Source organism: Antechinus flavipes, chromosome 1, assembly GCF_016432865.1.
Source record: "Antechinus flavipes isolate AdamAnt ecotype Samford, QLD, Australia chromosome 1, AdamAnt_v2, whole genome shotgun sequence".
NCBI classification, from domain to species: Eukaryota; Metazoa; Chordata; class Mammalia; order Dasyuromorphia; family Dasyuridae; genus Antechinus; species Antechinus flavipes.
The window spans coordinates 342,931,250-342,951,177 of NC_067398.1; the positions used below are offsets into that span (position 1 = coordinate 342,931,250).

General features: G+C 40.7%; 2 protein-coding genes, 1 long non-coding RNA gene and 2 other non-coding genes across 10 annotated transcripts in view; 2 read left to right on the top strand and 3 right to left on the bottom strand.

The window, feature by feature from the left end:
* The window catches only part of RAB26 (RAB26, member RAS oncogene family), a 37,826-nt gene extending 27,343 nt beyond the window's left edge, over positions 1-10,483 (top strand). For 2 of the 3 annotated variants that reach the window (XM_051969518.1, XM_051969516.1), the window contains exons 3-9: positions 1,558-1,599; positions 1,688-1,754; positions 2,105-2,157; positions 6,285-6,350; positions 6,568-6,624; positions 7,436-7,512; positions 7,915-10,483. In XM_051969518.1, the coding sequence (XP_051825478.1) occupies positions 1,558-1,599; positions 1,688-1,754; positions 2,105-2,157; positions 6,285-6,350; positions 6,568-6,624; positions 7,436-7,512; positions 7,915-8,017 (465 nt within the window). In that variant the 3' untranslated portion in view covers positions 8,018-10,483. Of the gene's footprint in view, positions 1-1,557; positions 1,600-1,687; positions 1,755-2,104; positions 2,158-6,284; positions 6,351-6,567; positions 6,625-7,415; positions 7,513-7,914 lie in introns of all 3 variants that reach the window. The other variant, XM_051969517.1, reaches the window with a different exon arrangement.
* Positions 10,484-11,191: 708 nt separating this feature from the next.
* LOC127543427 (uncharacterized) lies at positions 11,192-14,507 on the bottom strand. Its single transcript, XR_007949231.1, has 3 exons — positions 14,106-14,507; positions 12,922-12,960; positions 11,192-12,698 (listed from the first exon to the last, which is right to left on the bottom strand). It is a non-coding gene; the product is annotated as an uncharacterized LOC127543427 (long non-coding RNA).
* On the bottom strand, positions 12,810-12,892 carry LOC127546093 (small nucleolar RNA SNORD60). Its single transcript, XR_007949954.1, has one exon. It is a non-coding gene; the product is annotated as a small nucleolar RNA SNORD60 (small nucleolar RNA).
* Positions 13,049-13,132, bottom strand: LOC127546094 (small nucleolar RNA SNORD60). Its single transcript, XR_007949955.1, has one exon. It is a non-coding gene; the product is annotated as a small nucleolar RNA SNORD60 (small nucleolar RNA).
* Positions 14,508-14,766: 259 nt separating the features above from the next.
* The window catches only part of TRAF7 (TNF receptor associated factor 7), a 56,719-nt gene continuing 51,557 nt past the window's right edge, over positions 14,767-19,928 (top strand). For 2 of the 4 annotated variants that reach the window (XM_051969508.1, XM_051969510.1), the window contains exon 1: positions 14,769-14,864. The gene's annotated coding sequence lies outside the window, so the exon portion shown is untranslated. Of the gene's footprint in view, positions 14,865-19,928 lie in introns of all 4 variants that reach the window. The other 2 variants (XM_051969504.1, XM_051969507.1) reach the window with 2 other exon arrangements.

A 19,928-nucleotide genomic window follows, 5' to 3' on the forward strand; every position in this document is an offset into this window, starting at 1 on the left:
GTGATTTGCTCCTTTGCTATTATTGGGTCGGAATCATATTTACCTATTATGCTTCAGAAGTTTGTTGTACAGAAATATAATGCTCTTTTAGGAGTTCAGAATTAAAGGGAAAAAAACACTTTTTCTGATTGTTTCTAAGAGTCAGCTTACTCTTTGCCAGTTTAACTCCCTCCCTACCCAATACTATTCACACAAAAAAATCATTTTTGATAACAAGCAAATGCATTTATCCAAGCAAATAGTGAACAGAAATCAGGAAAGTAATACAAATTAGAATAGAGAATAAAATGCCCCCATAAATGAGAACTTTTACTCAAGAATGAGATAAAACCTCAGCTCAGTCAATGGCAGAATGAGCTCACCAGAGTTCTTTCTGAGTAGTTTTTGTGGGTGCAGATGCTGGGAATCAGGAGATATGTTGGGAGGCCAGATTCCTCATATCTGTGGCTCTTCAAAAGTTTGTGCCTGTCTCTCTCTCCAAGATCTTCCCACACTTATAGAGGTTTCTAAGTCAACCAGGAGTTATAACATTATATACATATATTATAAATATATTGGGATTGTCCTTTATGGAACTGTCCCACCACCTTGGGCAGGATAGTGAATATCTAGAACCTGACACTGAACTTTACCCACCCCTCCCCATCTTCCATTAGATGAGATTTCCTCCTAAATTTAGCATAAAGGCACTGGTTTCTCACTTCCCTATCAGATTACCAAGTATCTGTGAAGCCCTCTGAGTACCTAGTCCCAGCAGAAACAGAGGAGGACCTGACCCAGGCCTTGTCCTTGGGGACCTCAAAGACTGAGTGGGAAGAGTGGAGGAGGAGGTGGCTTGAAGGATGAAGTGAGGAAACCAAAGGCCCAAGTGTGTGGCTCAAGTTGAAGGCTATGGGTCTTCAGACAAAGGGGAATCAGTGTAGACTGATGTAGTCTTGAAGGTGAGACTTTTAGCCAGGGCTTGAAGGATGGATAGGATAGGGTAAAGTGGGGGAGGAAGGAAGAAAGGAAGGAGAGAAGCCAGAACTTAATTGGCTTTCTTCCCAGCTCCTTCCCTGAGTGAGGTCTCAGTTTAGACACTTTTGGGAAACAGGGCGAATGTGAGCTGGCATGGGTGTGAAAAGGAAGCCCATCTGTTTAATCTCTCCGTCTTCCCCTCCCCAACCACTCTCCTTCCATAGGAAAAGGGAGGGGCCTGTGGGGCTCTCAGAACTCTGGGTCGGGTGGATTGGGAGTTTAGGATGAACCTTCTCCTACCTGATACTCTGAGGTGGTCCTCCTTCCTGCTCAGAGGGAGCCTCTAGCCCTGCAGGACCAGAGACAGACCTGTAGGTCAGACTGAAGACATTTAAGGTCGGTCTAAGAGTCTGGTGATCCCAGGCTAAGGAGTGCTTCCTGGAAACAAGTGGGCAGGCAGGATTGCAGGCTCCTTGTGGTGGGGGCCAGAGTCAGGCTAAAATCCTCTCAGATTGTGTTAGTTTTGCCTCTACCTCTGGTCCTGATATCTTCCCTTGGGGGATAGTTTCAGGGCTTCATCTCTTTTTTCTAATCTTTCAGAATAAAGTCTTGAATGTGGATGGAGTGAAAGTCAAGCTGCAGGTGAGTGAGCCCAAGGAGATGGGACTGGGAGCTGTGAGAGGATAGGAGGTGGACTAGTGGCTTTGGCTTGATGGTCTTTGGTTTTCAGATCTGGGACACTGCTGGGCAGGAGCGGTTCAGAAGTGTGACCCATGCCTACTACCGGGATGCCCATGGTGAGCTCTGGGCCAGGAGGCCTCTGAGTCTATTCCCAGAGGACAGTTGTTTCCAAGCAGGAAAGCAGTACCAGGGGGCTAGTTTGGTTACAATTGTATACCATAGTCCTTATTCTTACAAAGAATTGGGGGGAGGAAATGAGGGAAAGATGGAGTTTAAGGGCCTCCAGAGGGGGATGGGAAGGGTTAATCCCGGGTTTTCGCAGCTCAGCACTTGGGTTCTGAGGTCCTGATGGTAGTCAGGTCGCAGCTGCTGAGGTGTGTGAACAGGCTGGGATGAGCTAGGCATCACATGGGAGAGGTGTGATGGAGGGTTGTTCACATCCCCTCCCTTCTCTTTCTGCCCACAGCTCTCCTTCTGCTTTATGATGTTACTAACAGAGCCTCTTTTGACAACATTCAAGTAAGTGATATGGATGGTGTTGTGTGCCAGAAGCTCCCACCTTAAGGCAGGGGGAGGGACAATATGAACTTTAAGTCCCCTCATCCTAATTGATATTAGTGTGGCTTGGGCCTGGGGCCAAGCTGAGCTTATATTGAAGTAAACGGTATCTCCCCTTCCCTTCCCACCCAGATGTGGCCTGCACACAGCTCTGAGCACAAGCTGTAATGGGGGTGGACTCTGCCCCCTTCCTTGTCACACCCAGGCATCCCACCGAGGGCCAATCAAGCAAATATTACTCTAATGTTTGCCAGGAAAGCATATGAACATATGGAGAGTGCAGCCCTGGAAACCGGGACGTTGGCAGTAGGAAACAAACCGAGGCAGCAGATGGAGGAGCCATGGCGGGGTCAGCCCTTGCTTGACTTCTCTCATGAAGGCCCAGCACCAGAGTTTTTTTTTTTAATATCATTTATTTATTTTTAATATTATTTTATTTTTCCAAATACATGCAAAGATAGTTTTCAACACTTTTACAATACCGTGTGTTCCAAATCTTTCTCCTCCCCCCGCCCCACAAGACATCAAGCAATCTGAAACCTCAGAACAGCTTGAGAATCAAACCCTATGCCCCACAGACTCCTCATTCTAAATCCTGTGACATCTTGTCTACCTGTTTCAGCATCCCCATCACCACACCCCACCTATAGGGACTTCTCCCTCATTAATACCATGTCCCCCAATTCCCATTTCTACCCTCATGTTCTATGTCTTCCTGATCCTCTTATCAGATCCTCTATCTTTCAAACCTCACCCTAGCCCCCATGACTTTCTTCTAAGCACTTTTCAGAAGATTTAAGGTACTCACCCCGCTTTGGCTCTCACAGAAAAGGCAGATGTTAAGCCCCCAATTACCTAGTTCAGAAATATCTCTCCTTATTTGCAAATAGGGAAGAACTAGGCAGGCTCATGATTGAGGACTAGATTTTAGGTTCAGACAGAGTTGTGAATGGAAGAAAATAGGATCAGATGGCTCCCTCTGCTCAGAATCGTGTTTCTGATCCACATCTCACTTGTATAGGGATGTGATTCAATGAGATCTGATGCAAAGTGGTTGAATGGGAATGCAGTGGATCTGAGAAGGGCATATTGTGGTGGGTCCCATCTTAGGGAAAGCTTGAGGATGCTTACCAAGAGAGTGAACATAAAGGAAACCATGCCAGATATTTTTTAAGAGGAATTAGGGATGTTTTAACTGGGGAGAGGGAAAAAAGTGAGAGGGGTCCAGGAACTGCAGCTCCTGAGAGGCTGTTGGGTAAAAGAGAAGCTAATTAGATTCATTTGGCCTCACAGGGCAGAAAGAGGACTAATGAATAGGTGGAAGATGCACAAAGACATGAAGATTTGATTCTATAAATTTCCTAACCATCAGCTCTGTTAGAAGTGATACTGGCTGGTTTCCTGTCTCAAGAAGTAATGAGTTCTCTATCACTGAAAGTCTTCAAGGAGAAGCTGGTGGGCAACTTGTCAGGGATGTTGAGGGGATTAATTCAAAGAGTTAGGCTAGATGACCTCTGAGGTCCCTTTAAATGGCTATATCTGTGGGGGAAAGGTCACTTCAACATCTTCTTCAGATATGGAGTGGGGAACAAATTTATTTCAATATTTATCAGTTGACTAGCATTCGCCTCCAGCATGACACTAAGGACTGAGGGAGTCAGAAATTTTAGATAAGACATAGACCTTATTTTCATACTAGTAAGGGGATAAAGAGACAAATAGGATTTGATTTGAAATCAGAGAACTTGGGTTCAAATTCAAGGACTCTGCTATTTCCTATATTTGACATTGGGCAAAGCCTCAGTTTCCTTAACTGTAAGATATAGGACCTCAACTAGATCAAAAGTTCTTAACATTTTTTGGTGTCCTAGACATCTTTTGCAAAGTGATGAAATGGATCCCTTCTCAGGATGTTTTTAAATGCATAAAATAAAACACATAGGATTATAAAGGAAATATATTGAAATGCTATTATCTATACAGATATATCAATAACAATTACCATAATATATAGATATGGATATAAAAGCCAAGTTGATGAACTGCAGTTAAGATCCTCTGAGGAGATGAAAGCTTCTTGTCATCTGGGGAATTTATAATTTCAAAGTTTTCCAGGTTGCTAAGAGGTTGTCTGTATGTGCCCAGGGTCACACAGAACTTCTAGTAGTTCTTTAAAGCAAAATGTGAATCCATATTTTCTAGCATATGCAACTCTGCCTCTCAAGGAAAATCAAAAGGTTGGCTAAATGCTCTCAATACTACATTTTATCATAATAGAGTTATAACATGACTTCTGTAACAGTCTAATGTGACAGTAAATGGAGTGGAGCCCTGAAGATAGTATGTGCAAAGGTTCAATGGTTTCCATGCTTGGTTCTGGGTGAGCTCGTTTCCATGGTGGTTGGGGTAAGAGTGGATAGATCAGCCTGAACCTAACCAACACACAGCCCTTCAAGGCCTGCAGTCATTAGAACTCAGTCCCCTTCTGTTCTCCCTCTAGCTTCTTGCAGGGAACTGAGAGATGGAAGCCAGACCAGACTCAGGTTGTTCAGGGTGGGGAAGGGGCAGACCAAGGTGGTGACATTCGGACACTCAGGAAGTATACAAGCTTTCTCCCCTCCCCAACTTCTTTGTTGAGGAGTAGGGACATATTAATTTTGAACCAATGCTTCTTTACCTCCATCTAGTGGTGATTTCATGTCTCAGCTTCTGCTTGTAATCCGTATAAGGGTGTTAAGATGTAGAATAATAATAATATCAACAATAACCATTTACATAGCATTTACCATACACACTTATATACTTATAAACATACACATATATAAATATACATATATGTATACATGTGTGTATAGCACAGGGACTATACTAAGCATTTTACAATTATAATCTTACATGATCTTTCCAACAATCCAGGGAGGCAGATGCTATCACCATCTCCTTTTTTACAGTTGAGGAACTTGAAGCAGAGTACCATACAGCTAAATGTCTGAAGCTGGATTTGAATTCAGGTTTTCCTGACTCCAGGTCCAGTGCTCTAGCTACATATTAACTAGCCAGAAGTCCTCCCTCTTAAATCCCATTCCCACATTCTACACATTTCCCCTACACCTTCTCAGAATTCCCACTTCCTAGCCCTGAGGGCAATTCATCATTTGAGCAGAATATGCAACTCTCACTCTCTCAGGGCATAAAAACCTATGGGGTGGTAAGGGACAGAGCACTAAGAGGATAACACCTCTACACTTTCTCCTTAAGGGGATGTTATGGATAAAGGCAGATCCACCTGTAGAGCAGAAGGGCATGTTCCCTAATAAAAGGTAGATTGACTTTGTTAGAATATCTGGGTAGGTTTGAGTCCCACCACTAACTAGGAAAGCCATTTATCCCTCTGAGCCTCAATTGTCTTGTGTCAAATGGAAACAGTAACTGTGGCGCTGCCAATAAGCCCCACCATAGAAAAGTTTTGAGAAGTGAATAAATGCTTTATAATCATAAAAGTGCTATATCAGGGTCTCCAAGCAAACATTTATTCATTATCTACCGTGTACAGAGCATTATGCTCAGCACTGAAGGAAATCTTGAGGGTTGGAGCTTTTTTGTCTTTATTTTTAAAATTGGCTTTATTTCCTGTTTTGAATTCTCTCCCTCCTACCCCTGGCCTTGCTTGTCACCAGAAAGCAAGAAAACAAAACTGTTAAAGTCTTGACTGCATATGGAGATAGAGTTTAGACACAATAGCTACCCTCATCACTTTGAAGCTAATAGGAAGATGTATGACAATACCCAATGTTATATTAGAGAAATACAAAAGAAAGGGCTTTGAAATCTGAAGGAAGTTATTATAAAATTATAAGGAATGGAGATTAGGCATTTTTTTTTTTGAGGGGAGGTGTCTGGATTTGTGATAATTGGCATTTAATAACCATTTGTTGAAATAAAGGTAAGAAACAGTCTGGTAAAGTGGCTAGAGTTGAGCAGGGTGTTCCGGGTCAAGAGTACAGATTCTCAGGAAGGAGAAGGGATGGAAAAGCCTTTTCAGGACAAGCCTCTTGAAGAGCCAACTAGTTTTCCTTCTTTCCCCATAGGCCTGGCTGACTGAAATCCACGAATATGCACAAAAAGATGTGGTGCTCATGCTGTTGGGTAACAAGGTAGGTGGCAACAATGGCAGAAGCAGAGATGGGCTGTTGGAGGGCCCTGGACACTTGTCTCCCTGGTCATCAGGCTCCTTAAGAGTATCGATTGGCAGGTGGTTGCCATTTGGACTCAGCTGAGCCAGACTCCCTGAATTGGTGACTGGGAGGTATCTCTTTCTCCTTCAAAAGGCCTGGGAAGACCTATGTTCCCATTCCTTGCATCCCATCTTAGGTGGACTCTACCCAGGAACGAGTGGTAAAAAGGGAAGATGGGGAAAAGCTGGCCAAGGTGAGTACACCAAACAGGCATGGGTTTGGTTAGAAGTGGAAGGATAGAAATAGATCAATTAGTAAAAGTATTCAGCAAAGTCCCAGATGGGGCCAACAGCAGCTCTGGATTATGTCTAGCCTTGTGATTTGGTCCTGTCCAAAAAGTGAGACTCACGGTCTCATTTACAAGCACATTTACAAGTACCAAATGGACTGCTGGCCAAATTCTAATTGCAGTGACCTATCCTGAACCCAAATAAAGCATACTTCCCTCCTCTTATTAAAGAGGTAGGGGACTGTAAGTAGAGAATCTTGATGTACTCAGTGTATTAGTAGATTTTAATTTCCTTTGTTACAGATGGGCTCTATCCAGATTGGGGTGGGTATGTAGGGAAATAAAAATGACATAAAAAAGCAAAAGGCATTCATGAAACCTTTTTAGAAATGAAACCTAAGGAGCCTGCTGTAATATCCTTATGCTTGCAGCTAAACCCACTGGCTTTTGAGTTCTTTTTCTCTTGCTTCAGCCTATAGCTGAATAAGAAATTGTTTAGAGATGAAATAAGATCCTTAAACTTTGCTGAAAGACCTTAACCCTCCCTCAAGAACTGGATAGGGGAGAATGCTGCTCAGTGCATCCTGCTCCCCCAACATGGGCTGAGAGGAACAAAGGACAGAAACTCCTAACAATCCAGGGGGAAAGCAGACGTTGGGGTGAGATAATATCTTGAAGGATCCCCTACCCTAAAGGCCCCCCAGGATTATTCAGGAGGGCCAGCCCGATGCTCTGCTCCCTTACCTCCCCTCCAGCTGGCAAGCATGTTTTACAGGAGTATGGGGTACCCTTCATGGAGACCAGCGCCAAGACAGGCCTGAATGTGGATTTGGCCTTTAAGGCCATTGCAAAGTAAGTTTTCCTTTTGCTCTATTTTTCAGAATTTTCGGGGATTGGGTAGTTGGGTTTGTTTTTGGCTTGGACATATGCATGGGAATGTTTGTAGGGGTATGCACCTATTTTCATATGATTTGCCTTCCTGCCCAACTAAAGACTTAGATCCTTGGTGACCCATTGCTTATTCAAATACTTTCAAACTTTAGCCCTCTAAAGAGAGGGAATCTGGGCTGTCCCTCCCTACAGCCCAAGGCCCAGCTGGGCTTTCTCCACACCATACATAATTTGCATTTTGGGAGAGGTCAACTACCATCCACATACCTATCAAATCTATGGCAGTTTCTAGCTTAACCTTATGTGCTCAAGCAACATTGTCCATAACCACACATATTCTAGCTGGCTCCCATCTCTTTGCAGGGAGCTGAAGCACAGGTCCATGAAGCTGCCAAGTGAACCCAAGTTCAAGTTGCATGACTATGTGAAGAGGGAAGTCCGAGGCTCAGGCTGCTGCCGCCCCTGACCTAGAGGTCCTCAAGCCTGCTAGCCCTTCCTAGGAATAGGTGACTGCTCCAATGCTCACGAGGCACCTTTCTTGTGGAGAGTATGTGCATGTGTTGTGTGTCACTCTTTGTAAAGGTGAAAGAAGGAAGTTGCAGAGAAAAAGACAACAAACTGGGTAGGAGAAAATTCTAGGGAGAAGAAAACAGTGATGGGAGTTTACTTTGAACCAGCAAAGCTCCATACCTGCCTGGAAGCATAGTGCTGGAATAACCAACTCCAGATGCGTTCCTGGAATTAAGGTTCGCCAACTTCTCTTTTTAGCTGGTCAGGATACTCATTCCCTGGCTCTGTAAGGTAATGATGACAAAGGCACTGAACCTCATTAATCTTGGGATGTTCAACATGGCATGTTCCCTTCACAAAGCATCTCACTTGACTAAACGAGTTTTGCCAAAGTTGTTTACAGACTGGAAGAGTCAGTTAAAAAGGACTAGTCTGGCTGCTCATTGTAGGTGACCTGTCTGGTCTGTCCAGGAAGAAAATGGAAACTATTGTAATTTCAACCAATCTGTTGGTTTTCCCACATATTAACTCATGGGCTTTAGGTGAACTTCAGTTTCACGCACCACATGCAGAAAACCAACTTACTTATTTTCATAGTGAAAAGGGCTATGGGTCCACTCATTTTTTGCTGCTTCTCTTGCTTAATATCCTTAATTATATGATTTATATCCTGTTGGCTTAATTCCTCAAGGTTTCTTTGGAGATCCTTTTACATAAAGCCATCTTTGCTCAAAGCTAGAGTATAGAAAAAGGTTATAGTATTCCAACATTTCAGTTGGAATGAGCGATCACAAAATCTTACTCTCAAGATTATCAGAAAACAAAAAGCTAAAGATGAATTTCACTTATCTACTGCTGAACTTTCCATAATGGCAGAGTTACATTTCAGCATTACCAGGGTACCTAGGATTAAAAATCAAGTGGAACTTCCAAGAGGACTGGTTACTCATAAGGTAGGATTTTAGTACTTTGATGGGGAAAAAAATTAAAGGGACCACAGAAATCATTCTAAGATTTTTTTTTTAAAACTTGCTCAGGGGGGAAATAGAATAGTTCTTCCTCATCAAAATAAACCAGGATTAATTCTGTCCCAAGAACTGGGAACACTAGTATTTGTTACTTCCCTCCCTCCCTTCTTAGAGATGTCAGTTTGGAACCCTACTCTGCTGACCAAATGGGACCCCAGCTTTGTATTTAGAGGAACTGTTGGTCACTTGGACTTGTATCCTTTGGACGACTTGACAGCTCATTGAGGATAGGGACCATTTTTTGACTTTTTGTATCCCCAGAGGTTAATAGAGTGCCTGGCACATTCCAACAATCAATTTGGCTGCCCTGGATGCTACAGGCAGGCCAAGAAAGCTGGAAGAGGGTGCTTTCTAAGAGCACAAGGTTTGCATTTATCTTCAATCCTTGGAAAGGTGATAAACAATTTTAAAATGTTCTAAAAACCAGATTTAGTCTGTGAAGATAACCCATGTGGTAGTACTTTAAAGTCTGTTCCTATTACAAACCAGGAAATAGCATCTTTTTTGTGGTCTCTCATATAGGATAAGGTCATAGATATTGACCATAAAATTAATACCTTACAAATGTACAGCTTTTTATAATTTTCAAGTACGTTCCTGTTATCTCAGTCAAGCCTCTCCATTTTGTGGGTGACTACTACCCAAAATGTTACATAGCCAGTCCTTAAACCAAGCCTCTCCACTCCAAGCATGAAACCTGTTTCAAATGGATTCAGTCAAAAGGCTATTTTCCTCCTTATTAAATATCCCTCCTTTCAAAGTGAGATAAGCTGAAAAAACCCCATTCCCATGGACTTCATGTATCATTTTAAACCATTATCTTGAAAATGAGTGATAACAGAGGTATGCTATCAAAGAATCTGGGAGGGCCCTCATACACCAGCAAACTCCAGGAGTGGAGATTGAATAGAATTATTCTACAGGTTAATTTTGAAACAATTCTGTTAATTTATCAAGTCTTATTTGGCATACTGGCTGAAAATTTGGGTTCTTGATCAACGTTTCAGGGGCTCATCAAAAAAGAGTTCCAGACAATAAGGGTAACAAGGTCTTGAATTATTTCTATTTAATAAAATCATCTTGATGGTAGTATAACTTCTGAATTCCACACAGGAGCTTAAACAGTATATAAATATATTGTTCCCAATTAGGAAAGCAGATTTAGAGTGATAAGCAAAGCTTTTGTCTTGTAACCAAAAAGTTCAGATTCCATAGCCTCGGAATTCAGTAGTCATACTGTATTTATTATGTCTGAAAGCTTTTTATATCACAAAGTGCTGCTGAAACAAGATTAAGTTACCCCAACTTGGTACAAACATCTTTCTTGTTGGCCCTTCTGTTCATGGTATGATGTTCTACAATGCTGTCAATAAAGTTTTTTTTTTTTAAAGCAACATTGTACTTTGTGCTTTGTGCTTTTAAAAAGGAAATTTTTAAAATTACTGAAGTTCCTCAAATCAAAATAATCACATGTACTACTAGAATGGTATTCTACAAAGATCACACGTTCAACTTAGGGCATACAATAAAAGGGATCCGTCCATTCAAAACCCTCTTCTAACAACATTCGAATTGGCAACCTCCCAAAGAGATTGCCTAGGAGTTCACTCTTTCCAAACACAATTTAGAAAAGGGAATGACTATAAACTTGGATCCGATTTGGCACTCAATTTGGGAAGATCTGAAGGACCCAACTCATAAGGGATATAAAAAAGACTATCTCTTTATAGAACTAGCCAAGAAATAAGGATAATATTAAGAAAGGCATTACTGTTGTTACTGTTGTTTAAAAAATACTTAATTTAAATAAGATAGGACCTCTGGTAAACCAACAGAAGGAACTGAGAATACTGGCCCTAAAAAAAAAAAAGATATAAAAGGCTTTCAAATCCTAAAAAAAAAAAAAAAAAAAAAAGGAAGAAAAAATTAGACTTGGAAGGTAGTAGTTTTCATTCTTCAATACAAGTCTTAAAATCAGGATACTTGTTCAAATATTGTCACTGAGGTCCATTAGATAGTTTAACAGAGTCCTTTTCAATTCCAATGAGAACATATCCAAAGAAAGAATGTGGCCCACCCAGTGACTGATGTAGAAAATTAAGTAGCAATTCATCAATTTTCAGTTTATTCATAATAACTTTAATATACAATTGCAATTAATGACACAATATATAACAAAATAGCATTCGAGAGATACAAATTAGGATGCTATACCTGGAGGTCAGTTATCAGACATAGGGAGAAAGATGGGAAAGTACAAGTATCAATTTCCTTATATTCTCCTCCCCAAATCCTCCTAACATTGGGAAGTAAACAAGGATTATACAAAAATATATTTTATATAAGTGATATACTTATTAAGTGCTCACTATGTGCCAGACACTATGATAAGCACTTTACAAGTAATATCTCATTTGAGCCTCAGAACAACCCTGGGAGGTTAAGTGCTTTTATCGCCTCCAGTTTGCAGCTGAAGAAACTAAATTAGTGACAATAACTCAAAAGAGGCAGGGAATCTTAAGTTTGGCATTAGTCACTTTTCCTATACAGGTCCTGAGACATTTGATAGCCAAATCTTTGGTTCTATTCTAGGCTACATTCCTGAGGACAACTATCCAGTGACACTCATATCTAGCCAAAAAAAAAAAAAAAAAAAGCTTCATCTTTATGTGGGCTATATGTAATTAGTTTGGACAAATTTACACTAAGACTCCAGAGCAATAGGTTTTTAGGGAAGGCTAGAGACAGTTCAGAAAAGCACCATTTTTCACTCTCCTAATAGCTGGATTTACCTGTGGTAGGACTTTGGGAGACTCCAATGTATAGTATCAGTGCTGCAGAGGCTGCAACTCTACCCTGGGGCACCTTTCTTTTCCATTATGTTATGAGGCAGATTCACAATGGATGCTAGAGACAGCAAGGTATTCTTTCTGGACATTTTAAGTTTTTGTCAGATTTATCTCCATCAAGTGCCTCTTCTACAAGTTTGTCTTCTACAGTTACTACAAGGTAACTGCTTTTGCAAGTTCATCTATATGCATTCTATCAATAGGTGTTCTGGCATTAAGAAAAAATAGGCATATATGCGTGTATACACACACAATCATTGGATGGTACTGGGAAATGAGTCTTCTCCACACCATGTTCTCCCTCTTTCCCCAACCACAACAAAGCTAGCTGTGGTAGAAGTGATCCAAAGAAAGGATGCACTTTGGAGCCAGGACAACCTGTGTATATTAAGAAAGCCACTTAGCACCAGGTGATGCTGTATTCTAGCTCCATAATTCCATTTCCTTTGGTACTTAAAGACCCAGAACAATGTGGGAAAAGGAGAATAGGGATAGGCATAAACACCAGAAGTAAAAGGCTGCTTCAGCATGGAGCTTTGCCTAGTATTTTAGATATGAAGATCTGAAAATTTTATATAGTGAATGACCAATCAGCTGTAAACTACTAGTCACACCCCGACTCTTACCACCCATAATCAAACTGCCTTTTTATTATGGGCAGACTGCAGTAATCTTCTAGCACACCCCCCCCCCAACTTTTTACTTACCCATAACACAAATGCATAGGGGAAAAACTGTTGTAGTGTGCTCACCATGAAATCTAAAAATAAAACAAAACAACCCCCCCCATATATTTAGAAAGAATGATTTTTGAGAAGACTGGTGACTTCCTGTCACCCAAATTTCAATTCATATTCAATTAGTCTTTAGTGAGCCTCAGCCTTGCTATATAATCAAACTGCATATGCAGATTTCATACGAGGTGTCAGAAATGGAAATGTCTCATCACTGGCTCAGACTATAAAAACATGTACAAGTCTCACCTGTTTGGTGGTTAAGTCCATCCACAGAACAGGGCACACCTAAAAGTTTAAACAGTGCAGTTATTATCTACAATACATCTGAATAAAACTCTGAATAATTGCAATTCCCCAATAAGGCAATAAATTGCAGCCTCAGATCGTAAACATAATCAGGTATTGACATTGGCAATACTCATACGAGGTGTCAGAAATATAGATTTCATCACCGGCTACAGAGAAGTTGTGGCAAATGGCCCAACGTAATTAAAAGTCGGGTCTATTATATTCCAGATGCTCGTTTTTGGAGAGGATAAAGGCTTTCATTAACAACCACAGAACTTCTGGGATTTACCAGAGATCAGATTAACTGATATCTTACAACAGGAAAGATGATATCCTTAACCTTTCTGTTCAAAACAATTCTTCCAGTGCTCTCTCACTAGGTGGCAGCAAATAAGCGGCACTGTTTTCTAAAAACTTAAAGTCAATTACGATAACTATTCAAGTCCCAGACTCTCAATTACAGTACCAGACTCATGTTCCCCAACCAGTTAGTCATTACCTGGACACCAAGAATCCCTGGTCATAGCAGTAAATACAAATCTACTAAAGTGCCTACTATGTGCTAAAGTATTAACGATGTAAGAGTCGCCAAAGAGTGTTCACATCGTGTCCAGTTCTTCTAGGCTGGAGCAAGGGGATTTTACCCTGAGATCTGTGACCATGAATACCTGGCTCTCGGAACTACGAGGGGTTGCTTATTCCTGCCCACAGCCTAAGGGGGAGGTATGATATAAAGGGGCGTTCCTGTCCATTCTCAGAGCTTAAGATCGGGATACTGAAAAGATAACTTGCCTCGACTTCCCTAGTTAATCAGTTGACCAGGTCTCCCAGAGAGCAGACAAAAATTTCACATAAATAAAAATACGTCGGGTATAGGGGGTATTTCAGTTTCTTCCTTTAAGTTTCACAAGCAGCCTGAAAAGCAAAAGTGGCTAACTTTGACCTTGGATATGTCTTGAATCCTTCTCCAGACCTCAATTTCCTCATCTGTAAATGGGGCAAAAAGGCCTAGATAATCTCTTTTGATATTCGTTCACGCTCCTATAGGAGTAGGACCGGCCCACGTGCTTCGACTAATTCAGTGCGACTGAACAGTACAGAAGTAATAAGCGAAGGCTGGGCCGGCCATAGGCCCCGCTCACCTCGACCGTCTGGTAGCGCCACAGGAAGCTTCCACTGGTCGTTTCGGTTGTTCATTCCCAGGTATTATAGCAGGAAGAAAGAGGAATGCCGGTCGCGCCTTCGAACTCGAAGCTAAGGGGATCCAATTAAGATGAGAGTCACAGCACAACCTCAAAACTTCCACGTCCGACCAGAAAGCGTGCAAGCCAGAAAAAGAATGAGAAGCCCGCCTCTTCTGGCTTTTATAGGGAACTAATTCTCTGGCTCTGCGATTGGACTACCTCTACAGGAAGTACCCGCCCACTGATGACCCTTGGCCTTCCATCCCGTAGTTTCCGCTGCTCTCAGTTGCACGGGCAGTCGTTTCGGCTCTAGTTCACCAATCTGACGATAGCTAACGTGCCTTCTCAGCGGGGCCACTTCCAGCCATAAGAACCGAAACTTCGTCCTACTATTGGGTCTGATCAGGATGGCCGGTGAACTAAAGCCAATAAAAATCCAAATTGTAACATAGAGTGATTCTGCTGTTTCCAATCAGGACTGGCTATGCGCGAGCCAATGGGAATTGTAGTTTTCTTCAAGGATTCCTAGCCAAGTGGCTGCCGACATCGATGAGGCAGAAAGACTACAAATCCCAAAGAACGTGGTTTCCGCGCGGTTCCGGCTTCGCGCACCCCGCCCCCTTCCCGGCAAGAGGTGGAGGAGGACCAAGGGGGTCACTATGTGCTCGGAGGAAGGGTCTTATTCCTCCGCCTCCGTTTTCGGGCAGCAGCTAACTGGTGAGTCCCCTCCGGGCAGCGCAAGTAGGACTGGAGAGCTTTGGCGTTAATGGACTACCCGATCCCCGAGGACTTGGCGGCCGTCCTTAACTGTCACATTAGGAGAAAGAGACTTGGGGGTGATCGGGGCCGGGGGAGGGGTCGTCTGGCAGCCTGTAGCTGTGTTGTTGAACCTGGTCGTCTAAGTCTGGGAAGAGATGGGCGCTGTCATGTCCATCGATACTGGGGATGGGGTTGGTCAGAATCTCCTGGGGCATCACTCACTGAAAAGAGGGAACTGGGTATATGGCTTGGAGTCTGGGTGTTGGGGGGGTGGGGTGTCATCGCTGCCCCTGAGGTGTCAGCGTCATTGCAGACTTGGGGACGGTCCCAGGCTGGCAGGACCCTCGCAGGCGGAGGGATGGGTTAGAGTTGTTTCAGACGTGGTAAGGGGAGTCAAGCATTGTTGTCAAACCTGATCACGGCTGGGGATGGGGTACTGTTGTAGTTTCTTGCTGGGGGAGACACAGGGTCGGAGTTACTGTTGGATAAATAAAGATGGTCTTTGTCTTCACATAACGGGAAGGAAGGAGTAGGATCTGGAGAGGGGAGGATAAGTGCTTCTGTGTTATAGGCTGAGTGGGGTGGTGGTTAGAGCTACTTACGATAGGGGGTTGGGGGAGATGGTATATAAATAAAGATCCTTATAGGCTGGGGGCTGAACTCCAGGGTAATAATGATAAATGGAAATTAGGAGAGTCATTCACTCTCCTACTTGGGAATGGGGAAAAGAAATCTTTTCTATGTTAGCTTGAAGTTACATAGTATCTACAAGGAGTTTTGTGATCTGGACTGTCTCTGGATGAAGTGTCAAGAGCCCTTATGCTATAGATTATATCTGGGCTGTTAAATTGACTGTATCTTAAGTTATTGCCAAAGTATGTGTAAATTTGTAATTTTACATGCCTGGCACATGGCATGTGGGGAGAATAAAGTGGCAGACTAGGGCTATATACTGAGGGACCTGACCTTGATACTTTTCCAGAGGTGTAGATGATATCAGCCTTCTGACTTTCAGATTTGAATGTGCCTCCTATGTTGGAGTTTAGCGAGTGTTTCTTTCCCATTTCTGAAGTTGCACTCTTAACACTCTGTACCCTCACTTCACTGAAATGAAGTAATTGTGTTGGGAATTAATGATGTGTGATTATCTCTCTTTATAGAATAAACTTCTGTCAAATTTCATTTCTCCCTTTTTCTGTAATGTGTGGTACCCGTCCTTATGACTTCTCTTTTTTTGTCTTTCTCCATGTCCAACCTGTGTTGTCTGGGGTTGCTCCTTCCTAGCTCAAATAGATGATTCTTCAATAAAAATTATAGCTTCTCAGATGTTTTGTAATTCAGTCCTGACATTCTTTCTAGTCCCTGAGTATCCAAAACAATCTTTTTTTCCTTTAAAGAGAGGCTTCCTACTTCCTACTATTCCCTTTGAATACCTTTCTACCAAAAAGGACTGATTTTAAAACATTGCCCCTGAAACTCCTGTATGTCTGTATTCTAACTACTCAGAGGCCAAAAATAGTGGCAGATAATAAATATGCAAATGTAACATTTCTAGAAAAGACAGCTCACCCTACAATGTAAGAAATACCAGTAAAGTACATGTTAGTCACTTTCCAATAGCAGTAATATTAGAGTTCAGAAAAATACCTGGAACCTTCTCTGTTTGTATACAAACCAATGTTTTTTCCTTTTTTTTTTTTTTTTTTTCATTTTTCATTTTGTATTTTAAGTTTGACATAAAAAAATCATTAAATTTTTTAAAAAGGAAAGAAAAGTACCTGGAAACTCAAAGGGAGTCCTTAGTATTATAATTATAACCTTTACAATTTTTGTTGTATTTTGAAAGAAATTTTACTGGACAGTGCTGAGGATACATAGTCACATTTACGTCCAAGGTCTGTTGAAGGTGAAACTTCATTTAAAAGGAACTCCCTGTTTGGAACTGTTCTTAGGTTAGTGCTTTTTTTATAGTCAGGAATGAATTTATCTCCTCCCTCCCACAGATTCCCACACACCTTTATTTCAGAACCTGATGTTTTACAAAATCAGTTAAATCATTTCCTTCTCAGCTGTGCAGAGGATTTGGCAACTGAGGCTGTGATCACCAGTCACCTATTGTAATATCTTAGAATGGGAATTCCTTTAGGATTAGGGGCATGTTTTCATTTTTACTTCATACCTTAGTGCTTAGCACAGTGCCTGGCATATAATAAGGGCTTGATAAATGCTTGTCAACTGACATCTCTTCTCATTATCATTCTATCTCCAGGTAATTCAAGCTGTTGACTGAGCTGGTTTATGAGTTTCTGTCCATTTGGTCTTCCACTGCTTTATATCCAGCAAATCCTTCTTGATACTATCCCAATTTCCCCATGCTTAATTGTTTAGCCTTTCCCCCTAGCTACTTTGCCCCTTGCTTTTCTAATATTAAAAACTCATGTTTGTATAAGCCTTTAAGATCTTCAAAGTGTTTTACTCCCAGCAGCCTAGTGAGGTAGGTGGCATAAATATTATTATCTTCGTATTTTCCCCAAGTAATAATACTTTATTTTGAATTTTGAAATAATTTTTCAGATGAAGAAGTTAAGACTTAAAGATAGTAAATGACCTACCCAGACCACCCAGCTAATTCTATGATTCCAATCCACATCTCTCTTGTGTATAAGTCTAATTTTTCTATTATCCCATGATGCTTCTAATTCCTATATAACTCAGCTATTATTCTCCTCAGTTTTGTGTTTCTCTTCATCATATCTTTGGAACCTCATTCTTTTGTAACAAGTTCTGTTTCATCCTCTCAAAACCATTTGGAAAAAGAAATCTAGTTTTTCCCTGAGGTCACATCACTTACATCTCAAGTGCTGGTCACTTCTGTTGTGGTTTCACACTAAGGAGGCCAAAAGAAAGCATTGGCATATTCCTTGTTTCTGGCCAAAATCTTTGACATTTGTTTTGTAGCAATCACTCAACAGTTTCTTCCTTTTTGAATTTATGCCATCTAAGGACCTAGATTTAAGTGCTTATTCTATTATTTACCCTCTATTATTATTATGTAATTTTTACTTCCTCTCTCCTGATCTCAGACTCTCTCCTGTCAAATGATCTCAAAAGTCCTTTTCAGCTGTAAGTATTATCATTCCTCCTCTTCTCTGTTATTATTTATCTATGAGAGATTTTTTCACCTTCTTTTTATGATCTATATAGTGCTCTTCAGTCTATATCTTTTGACATCCTATATTTATTCCTTCATTATATTTCCTCCCTGTTTATTCTGTTCTCTCTTGACTTTTACCATGTCCCTCCTCAAAAGTGTTTTGCTTCTTACTAGTCCCCTTCCTAATCTGCCCTCCTTTCTTTCACCCTTCTTTCCCCTCCACACATCTTTTCTTATCCCCTTCCCCTCCTATTTTCTTTTAGGGTAAGATAGATTTTGAGCTATTTCTATATTCCTCTACTGTAAAAATTCTCTCTTGCCTCTTTTATGTGACATAATTTACCCCACTCTACTTTTCCCTTTCTCTTTTTCCCAGTATGTTCCTCTCTCACCCATTAATTTTATTTTTTTAGATATCATTTCTTCATATTCAGTTCACACCTCTGCCCTCTTTCTGTATATATACTCCAGTTGCCCTAATAATGAGAAAATTCTTATGAGTCTTAAGTGCCATCTTCTCATATAGGAATGTAAATAGTTTTACCATATTATATCCTTTATGATTTTCTTTTTTTGTTTACCATTTTATGCTTCTTTTGCATCTTGTATTTGAAAGTCAAATTTTCTGTTCACTTCTGGTATTTATTCCCTATCAAGAATGCTTTAAAAACCCTTATTTCATTGAATGTCCATTTTTCTCCTGAAGGATTATGCTAAGTTTTGCTTAGGAGATTCTTGGTTGTATTTCTAGGTCCTTGGACCTCAGGAATATCATATTCCAAGCCCTCCAATTCTTAAATGTATTATCCTGGTAACTGTCTGAGGCTCATAACACTTCAATTATTTCTTTCTGGCTGCTTGAGTTATTTTCTTCTTGACCTGGGAGCTCTGAAATTTGGCTATAATATTCTTGGGAGTTTTCATTTTTTAGGATCTTTTTAGGAGGTTATTAGTGTATTCTTTCAATTTTTATTTTATCCTTTGACTCTAGAATATGAGAGCAATTTTCCTTGATAATTTCTTGAAAGATGATGTCCAGGCTCTTGTTTTGATCATGACTTCCAGGTAGTCCAATAATTCTTAATTTACTATGCTAGATCTCTTATGAAAGTCAGTTGTTTTTCCAAAGAGATATTTCACACCATATTTTGTATTTTTTTCATTCTTTTGTTTGTTTTTAATTTCTTGTAGTGTCATCATCTTCCGTTTGCTCAATTCTAATTTTTAAGGAATTATTTTCTTCAATGAATTTTTGTTTCACTTTTTTCATTTGGCCAATTCTGTTTTTTAAGGCATTTGTCTCCTAATTATCTTTTTTTTACCCTTTTTTAAAAACCATTTGACCTAGTTTTTAAGGTGTCATTTTCCATTTTTATGTGTGTGTCTCTTTACCAAGTTGTTGATTTATTTTTCATTATTTTCTTGTGTCACTTTCATTTCTCTTCCCATTTTTTTCTTTATCTCTCTTAATTGATTTTCAAAAAACTTTTTGAGACCTACCATGATCTGAGACCAATTCATATTTTTCTTTGAAGCTCTAACTTGAGCTTTGATTTTATCTTCTGAATGTGTATTTTGATCTTTCTGTGGTCAGAATATTTTTCCCTATTTGCTTATTTTTCCAGCCTGTTTCTAGACTTTTAACTCTTTGTTAAAATAGGACTCTGCTTCCAGGGTGGAGAGCACACTGTCCCAGGCTTCATGGGTTTTGTATAGCTGTTTTCAGAGAAACTTATAGGAACTGTAAGTTTTCAGTTCTTCTAAGGTAGTATGATCTAAGGAGAAGTGTGTTTACTACTCTTCTGCCCTGTGCTTTGATTTGTGAGTAACATAAGGATTCTTTTCTACTCTGGAACTGTGAAAAGGGT